At 32.7% G+C, this 24,281-nt stretch overlaps 4 protein-coding genes across 4 annotated transcripts; all 4 read right to left on the bottom strand.

The window, feature by feature from the left end:
* Positions 1–2,502: 2,502 nt before the first annotated feature.
* Positions 2,503–4,128, bottom strand: LOC114715218 (F-box/kelch-repeat protein At3g06240-like). Its single transcript, XM_028900018.1, has one exon. The coding sequence runs from the start codon at positions 4,097–4,099 to the stop codon at positions 2,900–2,902; it is 1,200 nt and encodes a 399-aa protein (XP_028755851.1). The 5' UTR covers positions 4,100–4,128; the 3' UTR covers positions 2,503–2,899.
* A 4,526-nt stretch (positions 4,129–8,654) lies between these two features.
* Positions 8,655–9,980, bottom strand: LOC114715230 (F-box/kelch-repeat protein At3g06240-like). The gene has a single exon (XM_028900032.1). It carries the CDS (start codon positions 9,920–9,922, stop codon positions 8,804–8,806), a length of 1,119 nt encoding a protein of 372 aa, XP_028755865.1. The 5' UTR covers positions 9,923–9,980; the 3' UTR covers positions 8,655–8,803.
* A 4,606-nt stretch (positions 9,981–14,586) lies between these two features.
* Positions 14,587–15,765, bottom strand: LOC114715212 (F-box/kelch-repeat protein At3g06240-like). The gene has a single exon (XM_028900006.1). The coding sequence runs from the start codon at positions 15,763–15,765 to the stop codon at positions 14,587–14,589; it is 1,179 nt and encodes a 392-aa protein (XP_028755839.1).
* Positions 15,766–21,357: 5,592 nt separating this feature from the next.
* On the bottom strand, positions 21,358–22,548 carry LOC114715211 (F-box/LRR-repeat/kelch-repeat protein At2g27520-like). The gene has a single exon (XM_028900005.1). It carries the CDS (start codon positions 22,546–22,548, stop codon positions 21,358–21,360), a length of 1,191 nt encoding a protein of 396 aa, XP_028755838.1.
* Positions 22,549–24,281: the final 1,733 nt, after the last annotated feature.

Raw genomic sequence — 24,281 nt, 5'->3', positions numbered from 1 at the left:
TCAGAGGAAAGCCGCCGCAATCAATGAGGGATCTTACCGGAGGAGACTGAAGAGGGCGGGGTTACTAGAGAAAAGCCGGCGGGGTGGGCCCGAGTGCATATTCCCATTTTGCTTTTGCTGAAAATGAAAGCACATTTTTACCAGTAAATCAGTTTTTTCTGATCCAATTACATTTTTAAATAGGGATCCTGTTGCTGTTGCCAAGATAAATTTTTACTAGTAGATCAGTTTTTTTTTCCTTTTTGCCAATATATATAAATTGTTAGGTATTAAAGAAAGTACATCCTATGTTTAAAGTAAAAACCAAATAACTAACTTATTAATATTAAAAAAATTAATTAAATTAGTTATTTGTAATGAATGTTATTATCTTTTTTAAAATATTTCTGTTAATTATGTGTATTGCAATTTTAGCCAAAAAAATATTTGCATTCAAAGTGCCTCTTCATGAAAATTTCTTACCACATGTAAAAGATCACTTTGAAGTAAAAAGGATAAATATTAAAAAAAAAAATTCAAGTCTTATATTCAAAATCAAATTAAATTTCTAACTAGCTTTTATATTAAGTGGAGTGGGTAATGCTAAATATTTTTTATTCAATCAAGTTAATTTTTTTGGTCGAACAATTAAATTAATTTTTTAATTAGCCAAAAAAGTGTTTTTCTTTTTTAAACATGAATCGTGCCACAGTTACTCATCATTAATATTTATTTTTTACGTTATTGGAAAATTACTAATTTAAAATTATTTATGAGATTTTAATGTCAAATGTATTAGAAGACAAATGATCATGTGTGAAAAATGCGTTTTAAATAAAACTTATTTCATACTACCTTCAGTCCTTAATATAAGACCCCGTTTGACTTTTAGTTTGGTCCTAATTATAAGACCCTAATCTATTTTGTCTCTCATATTTATACATTTTTTTCCAAGATAATCCTTCTAATAATGATAGTTTTAACCAACACACTTAATTAGCAAGGATATTTTAGGAATGACAACACTTATTTGTTACAAATAACTAACTTAACTTACTTCCTTAATCTCCTCAAATTAGTCAATTGGGTCTTATAATTAGGACCGGAGGTAATATTATAGAAAATTGACTTAATGAATAGTCTCACCGACAGCCAATCAACGAGAATTCATAATTTGAGCTTTTAGCTAATTGTTAGTGGAGTTGTCATCATCATTTGCGAATGATTAATAAAATTTACGGAACTTGAGTTGTTATTCGAAATAACTATTAAAGTTGTCAATTTGTTATATTCAAGTTGTAACTTCTGTTTGCCAACATTTAACTTGAGCATCCCAACAACGGCTTGCTCTGTCTTGCAAGTAAAGAATAAATTTCGTTCCTGCCTTTCATATCGTGGAATCCTACAGTTAGGGGGGAGGTTAAAAAGGTGCCTAGAACCAGAAATGTTAGGTGGTATTGCAGTGTGGGATTTGGGTACAGTCCGATTATAAAATATTGAGAACTTGTTGTGAGCCTCATAAAATCCCAAAATAACAATCAGTTACTTTGAACATCCTCATTATTTAAGTTATTAATGTTGTTGCGTCTAAATTATCAGCATAAAATCAGATCAAGTTAATGATTGGCAGATAATTACATGAAAGACAAGCATGAGCCAGTAAGACCAGTACTAAATAAAAGCAATATACCTCATAGAAGAGGTGTTTCATCCAGTCACTTATCAGCCAACTTCTACCTCTCAAAGCTGAGCTAACGGCAGGATGTAACCGTTGAGCATTGCTGTGCCAAACCTGAACGCCAGAATGACCTTGCAGAAAAAAAGCACCGAAATATAGGCCCAGCTGGACACTCCCAAAAAGAAGCTGCCACATCAGCCACAGTCAGATCATCTTCATCGTCTGCAAACTAACTGCTGAGTAGTCCAGACTGTATCCTCCTGAACTTGTTCAGGACAAATATGAACTTGTTCCACATTATCTTGGGGAAGCAGGATCTGTTAGATCAATTGAAGGGGCAAGCTTTTCTGGACATTCATCAATCATTTCGAGTCTGAGTTTTTTGATGCAGGATTGGAATTTCTAATGTGATAAGTTTTTATCACATCGCTTTCCAGATTCTTATGTTTCCAATCTTACCTATCATGGAAGATTTATAAGTAAAATCTTCATTGGACATGTAACTCTCCAATCAATGAATGGCTTCTATACAATAATCACAGTACTTGATATTTACAAGCTGTGCTTGTATGATTGTCAGAACATGTACACTTGTGAGCTGACCCTGCTCCTTTTATATGAATTGCAGCAGCTAGGAAGCTTTGCACTTGCCAAGACGCAGTGACAATGGGGATGTCATCTTCATCAACTAATTCCCAAGAGCTGAAATAACAGACCCCCAGCAACTCTGACGGGGACGCACTTAAAAGCATTATACACCTTTGTTAAAAATGACGATTATCTGTTGTTCCTTATTTTTGGCAGCATTTCTACAAATATTTTACCGTGCTAATATGATTTTTTTAAGGAATTGTTTTATAAGCCTAAGGGAAAAATCTCATAATCATCCCATGATCTTCTGACAAGAGTTATATTTTTCATTGTTTGATATAAGAGTAAATTGCAAATCACAACTGCAAATATGGATCACCTATGGAAGTCAGGCAATCAATACTTGTTGCAAAAGCATGGGAAAAAAAGGTGGATTATGGTAGGGCAGTGGTGAACGACATAATATTATACATAGGTCAAATAGAACAAGAGGCATCTGGTATTGAATATCTACAGTCATCCTTCTAAATAGCATCTCTAAAGAGCATCAAACCTTATAGGTACATAACGATCTAAACAAATATGGATCCCTTTTCCAACAAAAATAACTAAACAAAAGTAAATCTGCATTCTGGTGATTAACCTTTAGAATCACGGTTCTTCAATGTGGTTGTTGCCAAGTGGTACAAGGCTTTCGACATAATTGAAAACATCACGACCAGAGCCACACCCAGGGATAGCAATCATCTTAAATTCATTAGTAGTGATGCTAAACAAATATAGACCAATTTTTGGTTCATCATTCTCAATTTCATCTCTAGTTTCACTAACAAGCCTAGGCTTTCCAAAAGCAACACAGGCAATTTCATTCCTCCAGATGACTCCAAGATTTAACGCGGATGGGAGGGGACCACAAGTACATTTCTTAGTCCAACTCCATCTCTTAGTAGATGAACCTATACCCTCCTCAAGCACCCACAAATCGATAAAAGAGCATAGATAGTTTGGAAAGTCTCCAATCCTAGAGTGAGAAAGTACAGCAAGTTTGTCATCATATACTCCAAGTTTAGAAAATGAATTAGGCATCGGTATCAATGTAAACACTTCCATTGCTATGTCAAATGAGACTATCAAATCAGTATCATCTTCACCACCCTCTTCCACACCTAGCTTTATCCCATTCCAAAAGATAGCCCCATTGGCGGAAACTGTTTGAAGATAAAGATTCACATTCTCTAAGTTCCCAAGTTCTATTTCTTTCCATGAACCCGTGCTTAATGAATACACTTCCACTCCAGAAATAACATAACCAGACTCAGCATAAGTTCTCACTATCTTATAATCATTAATAATTGGACTAAACCCAAATCCTACCGTGCAATCCCAATCGAAACGATCGATAGTTCTGGTTCTAGGCACCTGTCTGATCTCCCCAGTAGCAGGATTCCACAATAAAATGGAAGCAGGATATACGTCAGCCTCATTGATTGCAACACAGAGCAAGCCATTGCTGGAACCAATGATCTTAACCCATGACGACGAATCAATCAAAGGAGTGTTCCGAACTTCACGGACTTGCATTTCACAATCGAGCAAGCGTAACTGCAACGGATGTCTGTCATTCTCTTGGAACAGAAGAGAAGGGCTTTGATGAGTGGAGTGATGGAGGTGGTCAGCGATGAAAGATGGTGTCTTGATAACATCTTTCCAATGTTTGCACACGCAGTGAAATCGGATTAGGGATTTTACAGGGAGGCGTTTGAGAATGCTTCTAATAATTTCTTCCGGAAGAAATGGCGTCTTGCGATCCACTGCCATTTGCTTCATAGTGCACGACTGGAAAGAACACATCTCCGAAAGGAAAGCTGAAGAAATCAGGGGCTGAGGATTCAATGCAATATCCTGTTGACTGAGAGAAGAAGGAAATCTCGACGACGGAAGACGTCGAAGACGATTTTAGGGATTTTAGGGAAAATTGGTAGAAAATCTCAACTTCAAAATTTAATTGGAAACTAAATTTGAACGCGTACAAATATGATATGTGAGTACAGGATATTTTTTGTTATACATGATATATTTTTAGTTGTGTGCAAATAACTTCTATATTGATAATTATTACACATTATTAATAATATGTTGTACTCAGTCACTCACAAACGATAGTTACACTTGCTTAAATTCCTAGATTTTATAGTGTTAAGGTGTGCTCAACACCCTGAACTATTTTCTCAGGTATACCCAGTGTCCTAAAGTAATTTTCAGTGCATCTAGTGTCCCAAACTAATTAAAACGGAGCATCCATATCCCGAGCTAATAGAAAAGTTAAGTTTGGTCATTACTTTGCTGACTCAGCCGAAAGTTGACTAAAAAATCCTACGTGATAGACACGTACGCGTCTAACGTGTATTATTTTGACAGGTTAAGGTGCGCCTAGCACCCCGAACTATTTTCCCAGGTACGCCCAGTGTCCTAAAGTAATTTTTGGTGCATCCAATGTCATAAACTAATTAAAACAATGCATCCATATCCGAAGCTAACAGAAAAGTCTCATTTGACCCTTACCTTGCTGACTCAGCTGAAGGTTGATGGAAAAATCCTATATGGCGGACACTCAGGCGCCTGATATGTATTATTTTGACTAAAAATTCAATTTATTTCTTCATCTTCTAACATTTATCTTTTGTCAGTTTTTAAACTTAAGAAAAAGAAAGATTGCCGATCCATCCTTTTAAATCTTGGTACATGTACCACCCATTTAATCTCATTCTCATCTTTAACATTTTATACCATTTCTTCCACCACTCCGATTTGAAACCACAACCGCCGTCACAGCACACTTCCATCTCTGTCTCTGTCAACTCCTCATCCGACTCGTATTTGCTTTCCTCCTTGTAAAACACAATAAACTTCCCCTTGGTTGCTTTGTCGACATCGTCGTCATCGCTCAAGAAAACACATGTTGCCACCGGGCTCATCTCGAGAGCTTTAGTCAAAATAATACACATCAGACACTTGAGTGTTTGCCATATAGGATTTTTCGGTCAACCTTCAGCTGAGTCAGCAAGGTAACGGTCAAACGAGACTTTTTTGTTAGCTTGGGATATAGATGCACCGTTTTAATTAGTATGGGACATTGGATGCACCAAAAATTACTTTGGGACACTAGGCGTACTTGGAAAAATAGTTCGGGGTGTTGGGCGTACTTTAACCCGTCAAAATAATACACATCAGATACTTAAGTGTCCGCCATGTAGGATTTTTCAGTCAACCTTCCGTTGAGTCAGTAAGACAACGGTCAAACTTAACTTTTCTGTTAGCTTGGGATATGGATGCACCGTTTTAATTAGTTTGGAACGCTGGATGCACCGAAAATTACTTTAAGACACTGGACGTACCTGAGAAAATAGTTCTGGATGCTGGGCGCACCTTAATTTTTTTTTTTTACTTTAGCAGCCAGGGTTATTATTTTTTAGGATTCCACGAGACTCGAGGAAGAAGTGGCCAAGTTTATATTTGCATCTGCCGGATGTAAAAGCATAATTTCATCAATAAATATACTTTGAATATTCCGTGTCTGATTAAATATTTGACCAAATAATGTTGCCATTTCAAACCTCATTAACATTTTTTTCGCCGAAAACTTCCCTCATTAACATTGCAGTATAATTCCACTTATCTTTTTTTTTTTTTTGATACAAAGGAAAAGAAAACTAACATCTAGGGGCGAGTCCCCATTGTCCATTTGAATGAGGCGCTCTACTGTGTCCCCACTCGACACTTGCAAACCAAGGTTGGACGACAGAGCAGCACGAGCGAGAAGGTCCGCCCTCACATTTTTCTCACGTGGAAGGTTTGGAGTGACACCGACCAGCTCCATTGCACCACGCTTTTAGCTTCTACTATTAAGGATCGTTCCGCATGTAAATCGGAAACCTCCCCATGCAACAACCTCATGTAATTCCACTTATCTTTGAGCAAACAATAATCTCTTAATCCTTAGCTATCATTAAGTGCAACATTGCATTGATTTTTTTCTCTTTAAAACAAAAAACTTTCTATATAAATCGCACTATCTTCATTTTTACAATTTCCTAAATAAAAATAATTTTTCCCCAAAAGAAATTTCTCACTTCGTGTGCCATATTTACAATAAATAAAAAAAAATCAAATAATCAAATCTCTCTCTCCAATTTTTTGGTTTTTAAGGGAGATTTTGAAGTACAATTCTTTACTGGACGAACAGTTCTTCAACCAATGAAGCTTGAAAAATGAATCGTATTATTCACTCTCCCAAAATAATATAATTTGTTACAAGTTTCATATTTCATATTCATATTAATACTTACTGATGATTTCGACTAATTTATGCTTGACTTATTTTCCCAATATTCGTGAACTCAATCAAAATGGATAAAGAATATGGAAGGAAATCTAAGAAGAGGCCGATGCAGAGTGACATCAGATTTTGTATTCATCTCCTCTGATGCAAGAAAAGCAACTAATACTTAAACTAGCACTTTAGTTCAACGAAGGGGAGGGGATGGGAGGTTAATTAAGGGGAGAAGAGTGGAGGTGAGAAAAGGTTATGAGTGCTGTTTGGTTTGAGGGAAAAGGGAAGGAAGGAATGTTTTATCTCTGGTTTAGGAGGAAAGGAAAGGAGAACTAATTAGAAGTTAACGAATATGTCCTTATTTCTTTGGTTAGATTTTTTTATTATTTTACTACAATATTTATATCAGAATTATTATTTTCTAATTTATGAATATTAAAAAAAACAAGTTATCCCACATATATATATAAAATGTTTACATATTTATAAAATATATACATATCATACATAATATTTTTTTTATTATTATCAAATATACATATCATAAAGAATATATACTTGTCATATTATCTCAAGAAAAATAGTATAATCATGAAAAAAAAATCATATCATTATTATCAAATATCATTATACAATTTTGTGATATAGATATGAATTCTTTAAAAAATATTATTTCATTTAAAAATAAAATATCTCAATCCATATCGTCTAATTAGATGATTTTGAAATTATTAAAGTCTTACCATTATCAAAAGATTGTAACACATTGATTTATTAAAGTCTTACGAAAATAAAATACATATGAATATCATGTGTTCCATTGAACTGAAAAATAAGTTGTATTATTAAGATGAGAAAGCTTAAGAAATAGAAGTAAAAAAGGGGTTTTTAATAAAAAGGGCAAACTTGGTATATATAAAAAGTAATATGTAACCCTTTATATATATATATATATATATATGCATTCTTTAGTGGTAACATGCAGGATTGGCTGAGGAGGAACGATAGATTTGAAATGGGAAACGCAAAGTTTGCACGGTGGCCCTGGAGGAAGATGTTTGGAATTGCACGCTGGCTCATATGGAAAAACCGATGTAAACAAGCTTTTGAAGGAGCTGCTGAACACCCGAAGGTTATTGCCCAAAGATGCGCACTCCTCTTGCTAGAGGGAGTGGAGAACGGATGGTACTTACACCAAGTGCTGCAAATCTCTGATAGAGCGATCTGTCACTTGGAACTGCCACCTACAGGCTACGTAAGAGTTGATGTAGACGGTTCAGTTAAAGAGCAAAACCAGGCAGCATGTGGGGGTGTCCTAAGAGATGACAAAGGGAAATGGATAGTGGGTTTTCAGAAGAACTTGGGATATGCCTCGACGATTGCAACAGAAGTCATAGGAATATACAAGGGACTGCAACTCTGCAAGAGCCTCAAATATGGAAAAGTGACATTATTCACCGACTCGATTGAAGCTTTTCAATTGGTACTATATGGCTGTGAAGGGACACATCTGCTGAGAATGGAGATCATGGATATTAGATCCCTTATTTCAGATGTTTGGGACATAGAAATTACGCATGTTTATCATGAAGCTTTGACGTGCACAGATCATCTGGCTACGGAAGCTCATGGGAACTCTACTGATATAAGACTGTTAACAAGTCCTCCTGACTTTTGTCTGACCCAACTCCATCTTGATTTGGAGAGTGCTATTCGGGAGGCTAACTCCATTAGGTAGATAGTTACTTTTGTAACCCGCTTCAAGCTTAAGCTTGCCTTGCTATTAAAAAAAAAAAAATAATATGAGTAATTCAGTCAGATATAATATTTTTCTCCTTTCTAAAAAACTCTAAATTTGGAGGGAAGTAGAAGGAGGGGAGGAAAGCACTAAATGACAATTCTTCTATTTTTCTAAACCAAATACAACTGTTCATCTCCTCCCTTCTCCTTTTAAAAACCTCCGAACCAAAGAATGCATTCAATAATGCTTTTATGATATACCCATATAAAAATTTGGAAAACAGAGACTTAAGAGAACACCTTGATTTATAAATAGGTCAAATAAAATGAGAAACATAAAGTATTCAAAATTTCAATTCATCGTTCTGGATAACATCGCTAAATGGCATCAAGCGTTGCCAGTACAAAATGAACTAAAATGACATGGATCCATTTCTACCAAAAATTATTTAAATAAAGCAAATCTGCAGAATAATAATAAACCTTTAAAACCAAGGTTCTTCAATGTTGAGGATGTTGCCAACAGGTACAAGACTTTCCACATAATTAAGAAAACGACAAGAGCCGTGATTGGGGACAACCACCATCTCAAATTCATTAGTAGTGAGCTTGAACAAACAGAGACCACTTTCTGGTTCTTTATTCCCTATTTTATCTTGAGTCTCGGTTCCAAACATGACAATTTCATTCCTCCAAATCGTGCCCCCAAAATATAACGTCCAAGGACAAGGGCCACCGGTGAATTTCTTAGTCCAACTCCATCTCTCCCCAGATGAACCAATGTCTTCCTCCATCACCCACAAATCAATGTTTGGAGAGGCCCCAACTCCACAATAAAGCATAGCAAGTTTGTCCTTGTACACGGTTAAGTAAAGATATGAATCCTCCTGAAGTGTAGGCCGTGGTATTAGAGTAAACACTTCCTTCACTATGTCAAATGAAATTATAGCTCCCTCCTCCCTCTCCTCACATCGTTTTGATCCATTCCAAAAGATAGCTCCATTAGAGGAGACCCTAGTGTCACGATAAATAGTTACAAAATCTAAAATGTTGCCATATTCTATTTCTTTCCAAGAATCTCTCCTTAATGAATACACTCCCGCTCTACCAATCTTACGATAAATTGCCACTATCTTGTAATCATTAACAAATGAACTGAACCCAAATCCTAACCGATAACAATCGATAGTGCTGGATCGAGGCACCTCTCTGACATCTCTGGTCGCCGGATTCCACAATAAAAAGGGAAAATCATTCTCATGAATTGCAACACAAAGCAAGCCATTGCTGGAACCAATTATGCTAAGGTGTCTGAACCCCAAGGAATCGAAAGGAAGAGCATCACGGACTTGCATCTCGCAATCAAGCAAACGTATCTGCGAAGGATCCAATCCAAAAGTCCGGAAAAACAGAACAGAAGGGTTATGATGACTGGAATTGCGGAGGTGATCGGCGATAAAAGATGGGGTCTTGAAGAGATTCTTCCAACGCTTGCAGACACATCGAAACCGCATTAGGGATTTCACCGGGAGCCACTTGAGAATGTTGATTATGATTTCTTCGGGAAGGAATGGTGCCGCGCCATTCATCACCATCCGCCTCATGGTGATCGACCCAAAAGAAGCAAAGCCGCCGCTATCAAATGAGAACAATTTAGGTTTCACTGGATAACCAGATCGTCTCTTTTTCCCCAGGATTGAAGAAAGTGTTTATGGTTAAAGAATGAAAACATCGAGGGCCTGTATGGTTAAAGAATGAAAACCTTGATGGCCTGTTTCGTTTGAGAGGTGGAAGGGAAGGGGGGACAGGGGGGAGGTTTCATGTCCTGTTTGATTTGATTAAAAAAAAAAAAGAGGGGAGGATATTTAATGATCTCTTGTTTGATTCAAAGAGGAGAGGAGAGGGATAGTAATAATCAATTTACTATTTTACCCTTACATATTAATTTATATTTTTTATTGATATATTATATAAATTAATTTATATCTTAATTTAAATCATATAATTTAATAAAAATTCAGTCTTATCATGTTAACATGTGTATTAAAAAATTAGTACAATAATTTTTTATTCTAATTAATATAATAATATATTTAAAATAATTAAATTAACAAATTTTATATACTCTAAGAAAAATGAAATTTTATTCTCTTTAGGCTATCTTTTTTTCCAGTTTTAAAATATATTTAATAAATAATATATTTATAAAAAACAATTAATTTTATAATATTATAATTTTTTTATTTAAATAATTTTTAATTTTTAAATAATTTTATATAATATATTTTTAATTATAGTAATGTGTATATTTTTTATTTTTTTTACTTAGGATAATATATTTTTTATTTGAAATAAATATTATAATAATATATTTTATGGGTAGAAGTAGAATATTAAAAAAACTATAAAAACATAATTGTCCAAAAATTTGATTTCCCTTCAAAAATCCCCAATTTGAAAGGGAGCCAAAATGGAGAAAGAGAAGGGAGGGGAATGGATATTTTAGCTTTCCTTCCCTTCAAAATTTTTAACCAAACTAGGGGAGGGGCTCATTTGCCCTCCCCTCCCCTCCAACCAAACAAACCCTGAAGGAGAGCAAGAGTCATCATTATCAATATCATTAGGTTTTTGGTGAAAAAGGAAATATTAATCAAGAGAGTATAAAAGACCAATACGATTATCAGTTATTTGATCATCAAATCAAGCCACCGTTGGTACAAATTTGCTGAATCAATGGAAAATCTCAACTAAATCTGATTATAATATTCAAATTCATATCGAATCATGCTGCTTACACTATTAACAAATTCCAAATTAGATTTAGGGGACTAATTAGGAATTTTTTAAAATTCATATTGGATTAATACAAGGTTTAGAGAAATATATATTGGTGATTGGTTGATGATTGAATATATAAATTATTGCTATTATAAAAATCATTTTAATTTTCAGTCACGGATTTAAAATATGTTGGAAAAAATTCAATTTAAAAAAAAACAAAGATTATCGCAATCATGCCACATTGCCACAAGAATCACCAAGGAAATCAACTTCAAAATTTCACAAGGCGTTGGCCCCACAGGGGGAAGAGGGAGTTGGACTAAACAAGTGTTTGGATAGCTCAAAAAATACTCTTAAAAAATATTTTTTTATAAATTGAAGTAAATTTCTTTGTATATTTATTTTTTACACTGTAAAAATACTTTTAAAACTGTAACAACACTTGTAAAACTACTACTTTCGGTCCTAATTATAAGAGTCAGTTGACTAATTTGAGGAGATTAAAGAAGTAAGTTAAGTTAGTTATTTCTCCTAAATAGGTGTCGTTTTTCCTAAAATATCCTTACTAATCAAGTGTATTGACTAAAACTATCATTGTTAGAAGGGCTATTTTGAAAAAAAAATATAAATATGAGAAAAAAAGTGGATTGGAGTTTTATATTTAAGACCAAAATAAAAATAAAACAGAATATTATATTAAGGAGAGGAGGTAGTATAATTTTGTTTTACTTAAACAGTCCCTGGAAAGTTCGCCGGCGGCCCTTTAACATGGACGTTATATGTTGGGTGGATCATTTGGAGGAATGAAATTGTCACGTCTGGAACTGAAACTCATAATAAAATACTGAACAGCAAACCATAAAGTGGTCTATGTCTGTTCAATCTCACAAATGAATTTAAGATGCATGTTATCTCCGGACATGACTCTCCGTGGGTTTTCTAGTTATGTGGAAAGCCTTGTACCAATTGCCAACCTTAATTCTAAAGGTTCGTCTCCTGGTGGAAGTGGGGGTTCTCATGCCTAAGGCGGTAAATAGTGCAGGGGGAGGATATTCCAATAAGTGACGTACTATCTCTTATTTCTAATTTCTAATATAAGAGTTAATTGACTGGTTTGAATATATTAAAAAATTAGTTAAGTTAGTTATTTATAATAAATAGATGTTGTCTTTTTTAAAAATTTCTTGCTAATCATGCATATTAGCAAGGATATTTTAACATGTATAACCACTACAAAAGTACCTTAAAAAAATAAATAAATATTAGAGACAAAGTGAATTGAGATTTTATATTTAGAACTAAGTTGAATGTCAAACTAGTTCTAATATTAAGAACCGGAGATAGTATTAATAAAATGCTGACCTAACGAGCTAAACAAGTTATTCTATATTTTTTATTAGAAAAATACTTAGATCAAGTCCCTATTATTTATTTATTATGTTCGGTTTTTCAATCACATATGGACATGGCTTTTACTTTTTTATATGAGTTTTTAATTAAATGATAGTCCTCTGGTCCTTATAAAACTTAATTATTGAGTTAATTTTGGTCTTAAATATAAGACCTATTTCTTATGTTTATCGATTTTTCCTAAATTACCCATATGGATTTCTCTCAACCATAATCAAGTAAGAGAGGAAGATATGATATTAAGGAAGATGACTATGGTACTTTAAAAAAAACATGTCATTTATAACTAACTAATTTATCTAACTTCCTTGATCTAATCAAATTAGCTAGATAGATCTTATATTAAAGACTGAAAGAGTATTACTACCTCCGGTCCTAATTATAAGAGCTAGTTGACTAATTTGAGAAAATTAAAGAAAGAAGTTAAGTTAGTTATCTGTAATAAATATGTGTTTTATTTCTTAAAATATCTTTGTTAATTAAGTGTGTTGGTTAGAATTATCATTATTAGAAGGGCTACCTTGAAAAAAAATATATAAATATGATAGACAAAATAGATTGGGATTTTATATTTAGGATCAGAATAAAACTCAAGCAAGGTCTTATATTAAATATCAGAGGTAGTATTTTTTAAATATGACACAAAATCAGGTGTGGTTAAAGCACTTAACATAATAACTATAAATAATTTGATATAAATATTATCTTTTTTTTAATCAATGTGAAAATTTACGTTTATATTATATCAAATATAAAAAAGATCATCATAATCATGCCATATTGCCATAAGTATCGCCAATGAAATCAATTTCAAAATTTGAATTTAATTACAAAATTGGAATACTTTCTTTGATTCGATAATAAGAATATAGAATACTTTTTTTGACTCATTAGGTCAAAGTTTTATTATCACATTACTTATTGGAATAGGTACATCGTGTATAATTGACAATATCTTTTATAACTTTCACTTGATGTAATATTATAATACTCCTCCGGTTAATGTAATTAACTAATTTAAATAAATTAAATATATTAATTAAATTAGTTAATATGATTTTTTTAAACACCCTAATTATTATTTTTTAATTTTCTCATTTCCTTCGACTTGATTATTATTAAGAAATATTAATAGGGTTAATTTTAAAAAAAACTGATAAACATATGAAATAGGTCTTATATATAGGAACAATATCAACTCTCTAATTAAATTTTACAAGGACCAGAGGAGTACATAGTTAAGAGTTAAGGAGTAAAAAAGTTATTATACCTTTAATACCTTGTACTATTAAAAAATATTTTAATTAATATAATATATTTAAGAGCTTCATATTTATTTTAAATCACCTTTTAACATGTTGCAACTGTTACTTGAGTTAGATTATCATGTTACAAATCCATTAGTACCTATGAACGCAGTATAAATTAGAAAAAAATAATAGAAAAATGTTTGTTGAATTTTAATAAAATAGATAGGTGATGCTAACTATTCTTATAATAGTTTTAAGAAGTTAAAATATGTCAAAATGACCCACTTGTCATTTTGAAATTTGATAGGTATTTTTTGTCATTTTTTCTACAAGTTATATTCCTGATATAATTACTTAAATTCAGTTTTATTTGATTCATCAATATAAGTTTTATTCAAGTGAGACTGGACAACCTGAATTCTCATTTATAAATGCATTAGAATTAATACAAACTTTGATTTTTCAAATTTACTCTCATTTTGATTTTGGTCCCTTAAGTTTCAAACCATATGTTTTGATTCATCAAATTTTTTTTCGTTTAAAATATTGGTCTGTATAATCCAATAAAAATATAAATTATTTTGCTTCTAAGAAATCAAAACTTATAGTTTAAAACTTAAGGACTAAAACTAAAATGATGAGAAATTTGAGAAATCAAAGATCATATTAATCCAGTGCGTTTTAAATTTATCTTCTAGATAAGAGGAACAAATGGCATCAGACCTTGCAATAAGTACAAAACGAACAGCTAAAATGCCATGGGATTCACTTCTACCAAAAATTATTCAAACATAGTAATTCTGCAGCATAATAATGCACCTTTAAAATCAAGTTCCTTCAATTTTCTTGATGTTAGCAACGGGTACAAGGCTTTCCACATAGTTAAGAAAATTACAATAATCAGGTTTGGGGATAGCCAACACCTTAAATTCATTCGTAATAAGACTAAAGAGAGATAGACCACTACTTTTCTGTACTTTACCTTGAGTTTCAGTTCCAGGAATAACAATTTCATCCCTCCAAATGGCCCCAAAATACAACGTCCAAGGACAAGAGATGCCAATAAATTTCTGTGTCCAACTCCATCTATTTTCAGATGAACCAATGTTTTCTTCCATGACCCACAAATCAATGGTTCGAGAGGCCCCAATTCCACTAACAAGTGCAGCAAGTTTGTCCTTGTACAAAACTAAGTTAAAAGATGAATATGAATCCCTGTGATCTGAAGGGCATGGTATCAAAGTAAGAATTTCCGTTGCTATGTCAAATGAAATTATAACTCCCTCCTTCCTGTTATCCTCGCCTGGTTTTAACCCAGGCCAAAAGATAGCTCCATTAGAAGAGACCACAGTTTCCCTATAAATAGTTACATGCTCTAAGATGTTCCCCAATTCTATTTCTTTCCATGAATCTCTACTTAATGAATACACTCCCGCTCTGCAAATTTTACGATCAATTGCCACTATCTTGTAATCATCAACAAATGAACTGAACCCAAATCCTAACACACATTTATACACTCTGTATCTAGGTACCTCTCTGATATCTCTAGTCGCCGGATTCCACAATAAAAGGGAAGGAGACAAGGAAAAGCCACACTCACGGGTTTGGACACAGAGCAAGCCATTGCTGGAACCAATGACGCTAACGCAGCAGGACTGGAAGGAACCAAGCGGAGGTGGCTTATGAACATCACGGACTTGCATCTCGCAATCCAGCAAATGTATCTGCAGAGGATCAGGTCGGAAAGTGTCGAAGAACAGAAGAGAAGGGTTGCGATGACGGGAATGGCGGAGGTGATCGGCAATGAAAGATGGCAACTGGAGGAGATTTTTCCAACGTTCACAGACACATTGAAATCGAATTAGGGATTTCACCGGAAGCCGCTTGAGAATGTTGATCATGATTTCTTCCGGAAGGAATGGTGCGGCGCCATTGATCACCGTCTGATTCATGATTGTCGCCGCGGAAGAAGAAAAGCCGTCGTCGCGATCAAATTGGAGCATTTGATAGGGTTTACCCCTTTTAAATTTTGTTACTTTTATCGGTTTAGCGCAAAAACTAAGCATTTAAATTTAAAAAAGAAAGAAGAGATCATACCATAATAATGTGATCTTAAACAATAATTTCAAATCTTAAATATATCCGCATAAATTTCAAAATAATAAAGCATTTGACCACTGACATATTTATATTTACATTTTAGTAATAAATAAATATAAAAGAAATAAATTCATAGAAAACCGGGATTTTTTCAACCAGTGATATTTTTCATTTATAATCAAGATGAAAAATTTCAAATTACTGTTAAAAAGTTTTTCTCATGAACTTATCTGAAAAAATAGTTATGTTTAGTTTCTTATATTTATTGTGTGAAGTTTTTCAAGCCATATATCCTATTGTTATTATCATTTATTTATACACTTTAATTAAGGATTATTATAATTAAAATATTTATGCTTCAAAATTATTTATATTTCAAAAGTTATACTGGTATATTATTTTACGCTTGCTATGTCATCTATATTTCCTCCCACATTTTTAAAAAATTAACTAAAAGTTAAACTATTTAAATGTATATCAAATTTTAACTTAATTATTGCAGCACCTGCACCTGCAAGACACATATTTTTCATTATTTAAGATCACACATGATAGATAGATTTTTGCTCAAAAATATTCAAGTTGATTATCCATATGATAAAACTGAAATCAAAGATTAAATTAATTTTTAAATAATATCTATTAATTTATTAATACCGAGGACATGAATCCTCAGGAAGTCAACCTTCCGAACATATTTGACTTTCAGTCAATTAAGCTTCTGGAGAGTCCAACGCAGAGTGACATCAGATCGCGTATTCATCTTCTCTAATGCAAGATAAGCTATTGATATACTCCATGCAAAAAAAGCATAGACAAACAATCTTGGTGTGCTGAGTTGTACCCATACACTAGCATTTAAATAATGCTCCTGTTATATATCCATCTATAAATAAATAGTTTTTTTAATTGTGATTTATACAATACAAAGTAATTATCGAAGAATAATTTTGTCTCGACTTATATGAATCGTATTTATAAATACTTCTGAGTGATATCAAACAAGCATTTATAAACGTGTCAAATAAAATAAAAGAAACGTAAAGTTTTCAAAACTTGAATTCATCGTCCTAGATAACATAGCTAAATTATTTAAACAAAGCAAAGCTGCAGCACGATAATGAACATTTCAAATCAAGGTTCTTGGATGTTGTGGATGCTTGACAACTGGTACAAGACTTTCCACGTAATCAAGGAAATTACATAATCATGTCTAGGGACAACCAAGATCTTAAATTCATTAGTGGTGACATTAAACAGCCACAGACCATTTTTTTTGGGTTTATATTCAGTATTTTACATTGAGTTTCAACTGCAGACATGATAATTTCATTCCGGCGGCCACTGAATTTCGTAGTTCAACTCCATCTCTTTTCACATGAACCAATGTCTTCCCCCATCACCCACAAATCAAAGTTTCGAAAGGCTCCAGTATGAATATCAAGTACAGCAAGTTTGTCCTTGTACACGGTTAAGTTAAGATATGAATATGAATTCCCACAATCTATAGGGCATGGCATGAAACCAAGTACTTCCTTTGCCATGTCAAATGAGACTGTGAATTCTTCCTCCCTCCAACCCTCTCGTTGCCCCGTTTTAACCCATTCCAAAACATAGCACCATCAGAGGAGACCACAGTTTCACCAAAAATAGTTACATTCTCTAATATGTTCCCAAATTCCGTTTCTTTCCATGAATCTCTCCTTAAAGAATAGACTTGCGCTCTACAACTTTTAGCATCAATTGTCACTATATTGTAATCGTCAACAAATGAACTGAACCCAAATCCTAGCACGCGTTTATCCACTCTAGATCTAGGCACCTCTCTAACATCTCTAGTCGCAGGAATCCAAAAAGAAAACCAGGCATGGGAAAGGTAGACTCACGGTTTGCAGCACAGAGCAAGTCATTGCCGGAACCAATGAGGCTAACGAAGCGGGCCCGCATGGAACTGAACGGAGGTAGCTTCTGAACATGACGGACTTGCATCTCGCAATCGAGCGAATGTATCTGCAAAGGATCAAGTCCGAAATTATAGAAGAACAGAAGGGTTGTGATGAGTGGAGTGACGGAGGTGATCGGCGATGAAAGATGGGGTCTTGATGAGATTTTTCCGATGTTTGCAGACACATTGAAATCCAATTAGGGATTTCACCGGAAGCTGCTTGAGGATGTTGGTGGTGATTTCTTCGGGAAGGAATGGTGCAGCATTCATGGTTGGCAACTCAGAAGAATTAAAGCTGTAGCGACTGAATCAGAGTATTTTACAAGTTTAAGTGGAGGCTGGCATGAAGAGATCGTCGCGCCCCAAGTTTTTATTTCCTTTTTTTTTTTTTACCATGAATGATTTTCCATTATATGATATATATATATATATATATAATAATAATTTTTAGGAGAATTACAATCAAATCCCATAAAAAAAAATTACAAAATAACTCTCAGAGGTTATCATGCTCTTCAGATTGCTATTGGAACTTTTCAATAATTATTTCTCTTCTATAAAATTTGATTGTAATTCTCTCTAATTTTTTACCCATTGCATCATGGACCAAAAATGTTTTATTAATACATTACTTAATGGAATCTGTCCATCACATATAATTTACTTTATTTTTCTATATATTTCGCTTGATCTAACATTATACCACATTCAATTTTTAATATAAAATCTAATTTATAATTCAAATTAAACTATAAACTAAAGGGAAAATTCTAATTAAATCTATTTGAAATAGCAAAATTCTAATTTAAGTCTACACTTTTAACAAATTTTTAATTAGTCCAAGAGGCCTAATTGGGAATTTTTAAATATTTCTAAAAGACCAAAATACCCTTCATAATTAAAAAGCCTAATTTTAGTTTTAATTCTTTTAATTGAATTTAACTAACATGTTTTTTCTTTAAACATTATTACATGAAAATTTGGCCAAAAACATTATCATATAAAAAAAAAGAAAAAGAAAAATCATGATTATGACCAATAAAAATTAATTGAAAACTCAAGATAAAACAATATATAATTTCTAGATATCTATAGAATTGCAAAAATATGGGAACTAATAAAAATTTTACGATTTCAAATGTAAAAGATTAACAAGATCAATTTTTTTTTTGTACGAGAAAAAATCAAATCAAAGATTCATGGAATTGTTGAATATCTATCAAAATTAATTTTACTATTTCACAACTTACATTGAGACTCATCAATTCATCTTCAATTTTTGGTCTCCAAAATTTATTCAATATCAAATTTTTATTATATTAAAAAAAACTAAAAGGCCATAAATTCTAGAGTTGACATAACATTCACAATTACAAAACACACATTTGACATAAAATCTAAGAAAGACCACGTCCTCATTAGTAAATATACTAGAATAATTAAAACTAAAATCATATTTACACCTACTTTCAATTTTCCTTTTTTATTACAAAGAGGCATTCCGGTCTTTCAGCAACATTTGAAAATCCCTAATTAGGCCTCTTAGCCTAATTAGGAATTCGTTAAAAGTATAAGCCTTAATTAGAATTTCATTATTTCAGATGGATTTAATTGGGATTTTCCCTAAACTAAATCTCATATTAAGGCTATAAACCAAATTTTATATTAAAAATTAGAGGTTGTAAACTTGTAAAACATAAAATTAAGAGTTAAGGATTAAAGTGTAATTCTACCCTTAATACAATGTGCTATTGGAAAATATTTTAACCATAAGTACCACTTTCACCTCAGCATTGCTGAAGCTTTAGAGGCGGATTTGGCTTCTCTCCATTTTTCCTTTCCTCCTTCCTATATTAAACATTAGATTAAAATTCGAATGGTCTATATTTCATATTTTATAAAATGGTTAAGTCACAAATTTGCTTTTAAAGTTTTCACTTAAGAATACTCAGTATTTGAAAGTTTTTTTTTTGGTGTGAAAATTTACTTCAAAAGTTTAAAATCATAGGAATTTTGTCCCTTTATTATTACAAATTTTAACAGTCAATATTATTATTTTAATAATTAACGTTAGTTTTTTTTAATAATATAGGGTAAAATTGTTATTATTTTAAACTTTCAAGATAAATTTATCCTTAAAAAAACTTCTAAGTACCTAATACTCCTGAACGAAATCTTCTATAACAAATTTACACCTTAACCCTATATAAAATAATTTTATAAAATATTTTTTATTACTTCTTTAAATTATCATGACTAATATTTAGTAGTTCAATTTTAGTTATTCATTTTTAATAATTTAAATTATTATTAATAATTTTATTGAAACATAAAATCTGAATCATCCAAATTTCAACCCAATGATTGGACAAACTCAAAAATCAACAAATAAACCCATTGACACAAATTTCGTTCACAGGAATAGCAGCATCTCTCTATTGTGTTCCCCTGGGAATTTGAGTGGTTTACTATGTTACTCAATCTATGCTTGGCCCATAAACATAAAAATCTGTTATGGGAGATTTTGAACGTTTTTACGCATAACTCTTCAATCAATAAAACTTGAAAAATGAAGGGAAATTACTACAAGATCTCAAGAAAAGAATATATTCACGAAAAAATACCATAACAATTGAGTAACAATGATTAGTTACATTGTGAAAAATGATAAAAAATTTTAACTGTTCACTTATCATTGAGATTATTTTAATAATTATTTTTTTTGTTTGGACCTCGTCATAATTCTCCCAAAAATGAATCATATCATTCACTGTATATCCATAATCCATAATAATATAATTTGTCATAAGTTTCATATTTCTTATTCATGTTAATATTAATGGACGATTTCAATTAATTTCTGCTTTGCTTATTTACCAACATTCAATTTCGCTAACCTTCATTATTTGGATGTATCCTGTGAAGTCAATCAAAATGTATAAAAAATATCGAAGGAAAAACAATTAATTTTTTGAAGAGTAAAATGTAAAGTTGTACCCATACATATCACTTAAATAATTCTCTTACATATCCACCTAAAAAAAGAAAAACAGAGTGACTGAACTGAACAAGCTGATTCATTTCCAGGCAAGAAACATACCTTATGTTTGATATAAAACATTGAAAATGAGGGATAGGAATTGGAATTGCAATTAAAAAAATTATTAAAATAGTATTTAGCATGAGTAATTGCTTGTTAAATGAGATTAGGCAAACCCATAGAAGTGGGATTGGGAAATATCACTTCCTACATGGTATTCTCTAATCCCATATATGTGGGTTTGACTAATCCTATATAATAAACAATCTCTTGTACTAAACACTCTTTTAATAAATATTCTCAATCCGAATCACAATTCGTGTTCCGACTTTTCAATGCTCCCTACCAAACACAACCATAAAGAATTCAACCTGAATTCATCCTCCTCGATAACATCAATAAATGGCATCAGACCTTGCAAATACAAAATGAACTGAAATGCCATTTATTCATTTCTACCAGAAGTATTTAAACAGAGCATACCTGCAGAATAATAATGAACCTGTAAAATCAAGGTTCTTCAATGCTGGGGAAGTTAACAACTGGCAGGAGGCTTTCCACATGATTAAGAAACTGATAAGAGCCATGTTTGGGGACAACGACCACCTTAAATTCATTAGTAGTGAGATTGAGCATACATAAACCACTTTCTGGTTTTTTCTTCCATAGTTTACCGCATGTTTCAGTTCCAGACATGACAATTTCATTCCTCCAAATGGTCCCTCCACCATTTAACGTCCAAGGACAAGGGCCGCTGGTGAATTTCTTAGTCCAACTCCATCTCTCCCTAGATGAACCAATGTCTTCCTCCCTCACCCACAAATTAATGTTTGAAGAGCCCCCAGCTCCACTACTAAGTATAGCAAGTTTGTCCTTGTACACTGTTAAGTTAATAAATGAATTGCTGTGAACTCGAGGCAATGGTATGAGAGAAAAAGCTTCCATTACTATGTCAAATGAAACTATAACTCCCACCTTTCTCTTGTTTCCTGGTTTTTGCCCATTCCAGAAGATAGCTCCATCAAAGGAGACGACAGTGTTAGGGGAAATAAATACATCATCTAACAAGTTCACATATTCTATTTCTTTCCATGAATCTGTTTTTAATGAATATACTTCCACTTCACAATCCATACCATCAATCACCACTATCTTGTAATCATTAAGCGATGAACTGAAACCAAATCCTAACACACAAGAATCGATAGTTCTAGAATTAGGCACCTCTCTGACATCTCTAGTCGACGGATTCCACAGTAAAAGGGAAGAAGGAGAGATGACAGACTCATTCTCATGGATTGTAACACACAGCAGGCCATTGCTGGAACCAATGATGCTAACGAGCTTGAACGGCAAGGAATCGAACGGAGGTGCCTTCGGAACATCACGGACTTGCATGTCGCAATCGAGCAAACGTAACTGCAATGAATTAGATCCATAATTCTGGAAGAACAGAAGAGAAGGGTTGTGAGGACGGGAGAGGCGGAGATGATCGGTGATGAAAGATGAGGTCTTGAAGAGATTTTTCCAATGTTTGCAGACACATTGAAATCGCACGAGGGATTTCGCCGGAAGCCGCTTGAGAATGTTGTTCATGATTTCTTCCGGAAGGAATGGCGCGGCGCCATCGGTCACCGTCTGATTCATGGTTGTCGACAAAGGAGAAGAAGAAAAGCCGTCGTCGCGATCAAACGAGAGCATTTTATAGGGGCGGTTCAATTCAATGCAAGGATTAAATTTTGTAACTTTGAATATTCTAATTATAACAACTTTTATTTGCAGCCTACAAACAGATTTTCATATTAGCAATGGAAGTCCTCTGTATAATAGATAGATTTTTGCTCAAAAAAAAAAAATAATAGAGAGATAATCTGAAAAATATCAAAAGCTTCTGTTCAAGTTGATTAATCCGTATGATAACACTGAAATCAAAGCTTAAATTAATTTTACTGGACGCTCCTAATAGCTAAAGTGATATCAAGATGGATCAATTTTGCTCAATATCAATCAATAAATCAATAAATTTTGTAATATTAAAAGAAATCTCTTAATTTCCTATCTCTGATTTTAATTAATTAACGAGATTTTAAAAATTTAAAATCCTATATTGTCATTTGTCAATGTGTTGAGTCTAGATATAACAAACAAAAGCAGTTCTAGGAAGTAAAAAGCAAACCAAAAAGACCCAATTTTTTTATTTTTTTTAAAAAAAAAAGTGTAACCCAAACTAGGGGGTATTTGGTATGAAGCAAAAACACTTAAAAAAATGCTTTTATGTAAATCAAAACAAATTTTCTTTCACATATTTTCTTTATATATTGTAAGATTAATTTTAAAACAATGATTTGATTTGTACCAAAACAATCCAAAAGTAAACAATAGATTAGTTCTTGTAAACACAAAGAACATAACCCTAACAAAAGATAGACATTGATATAGCTAATAACTTGAAATAACCCATTGTTAATTCAATCCTAAGGTAATTTAGTCTTAAGCATCTTAAGCAAACACTGATCAATAGAGATGGGGTATAAGTTAAACCCTTATAACACAATGAACCAAAGTTCAAATTCAAAAAAAGTGACCATTTTTAGTGTTCAATAGTACTTTAAACATGATTTGCCTCTATAGACTCATTTTAAAAAAACTAAGAAGATAAGGTTAAAAGCTTTTAATTAATTTTTATTACTCTTTTAATTTATATATTCTTTTTATTAAAAATCTTAAAATCCCACTTTTTTAATTTTTTAAATTGGGTTGGTTAAAATTTTTCCCCTTCTCCCCTCTCTTCTATTTTCCTCGTACCAAAATAAGATGAAAGCCCGTTGAAACCCAACAATTTTCCCATCTCATAAGCATCCAGAGTTACCATTTTCGTTGGTATGGAATTTTCAATTTTCAATTTGAATTATAATTTCTTGTTTACAATACCATCACGGAGCTGATTTATTTTTTAAAAAATTACCATTTTACCTCCCTCGCTTTCCAAGTAGGCAACCTCGCAAAGCAACTTCAACGAGTTATACAATCGAGAATTATTTGTTTCCCAACTTATAGATAGAATAATTCGTAGTATTTTATTTGTATTTAGCATGTTATATTAATCAATAATTGATGTGGATTGAACTCCGTCATGTTTAAGCAAGGAGATTTTATGTGTTACATTTTTTGGGGGTTTACGAAAATCACAACTAAATCTTATTAGTTCAAGATAATACAAAGTATTTCCAACCAAGCAAATGTGAGGCACAGTGAGAAAACATCAATGTGGGCTTGATATAAAACCAAAACACCACTCTATATATGTGCGCTCCAAAAATGCACTTTTCCATATACAAAGAAAAGACAAACCAATATCTATTGACTTTCTCTGTCAAAGAATAGACCTAGTATTTCTTGTGCCAACAGAGTACTCTTAAACAGCTTCTTCCTTG

The sequence above is a fragment of the Neltuma alba genome, unplaced genomic scaffold, assembly GCF_004799145.2.
Source record: "Neltuma alba isolate B1F8T4 unplaced genomic scaffold, ASM479914v2 tig00011578_pilon, whole genome shotgun sequence".
Taxonomy (NCBI): Eukaryota; Viridiplantae; Streptophyta; class Magnoliopsida; order Fabales; family Fabaceae; genus Neltuma; species Neltuma alba.
The sequence above is the reverse complement of the archived record's forward strand: the minus strand, read 5'-3'. Positions and strand labels throughout refer to the sequence as shown.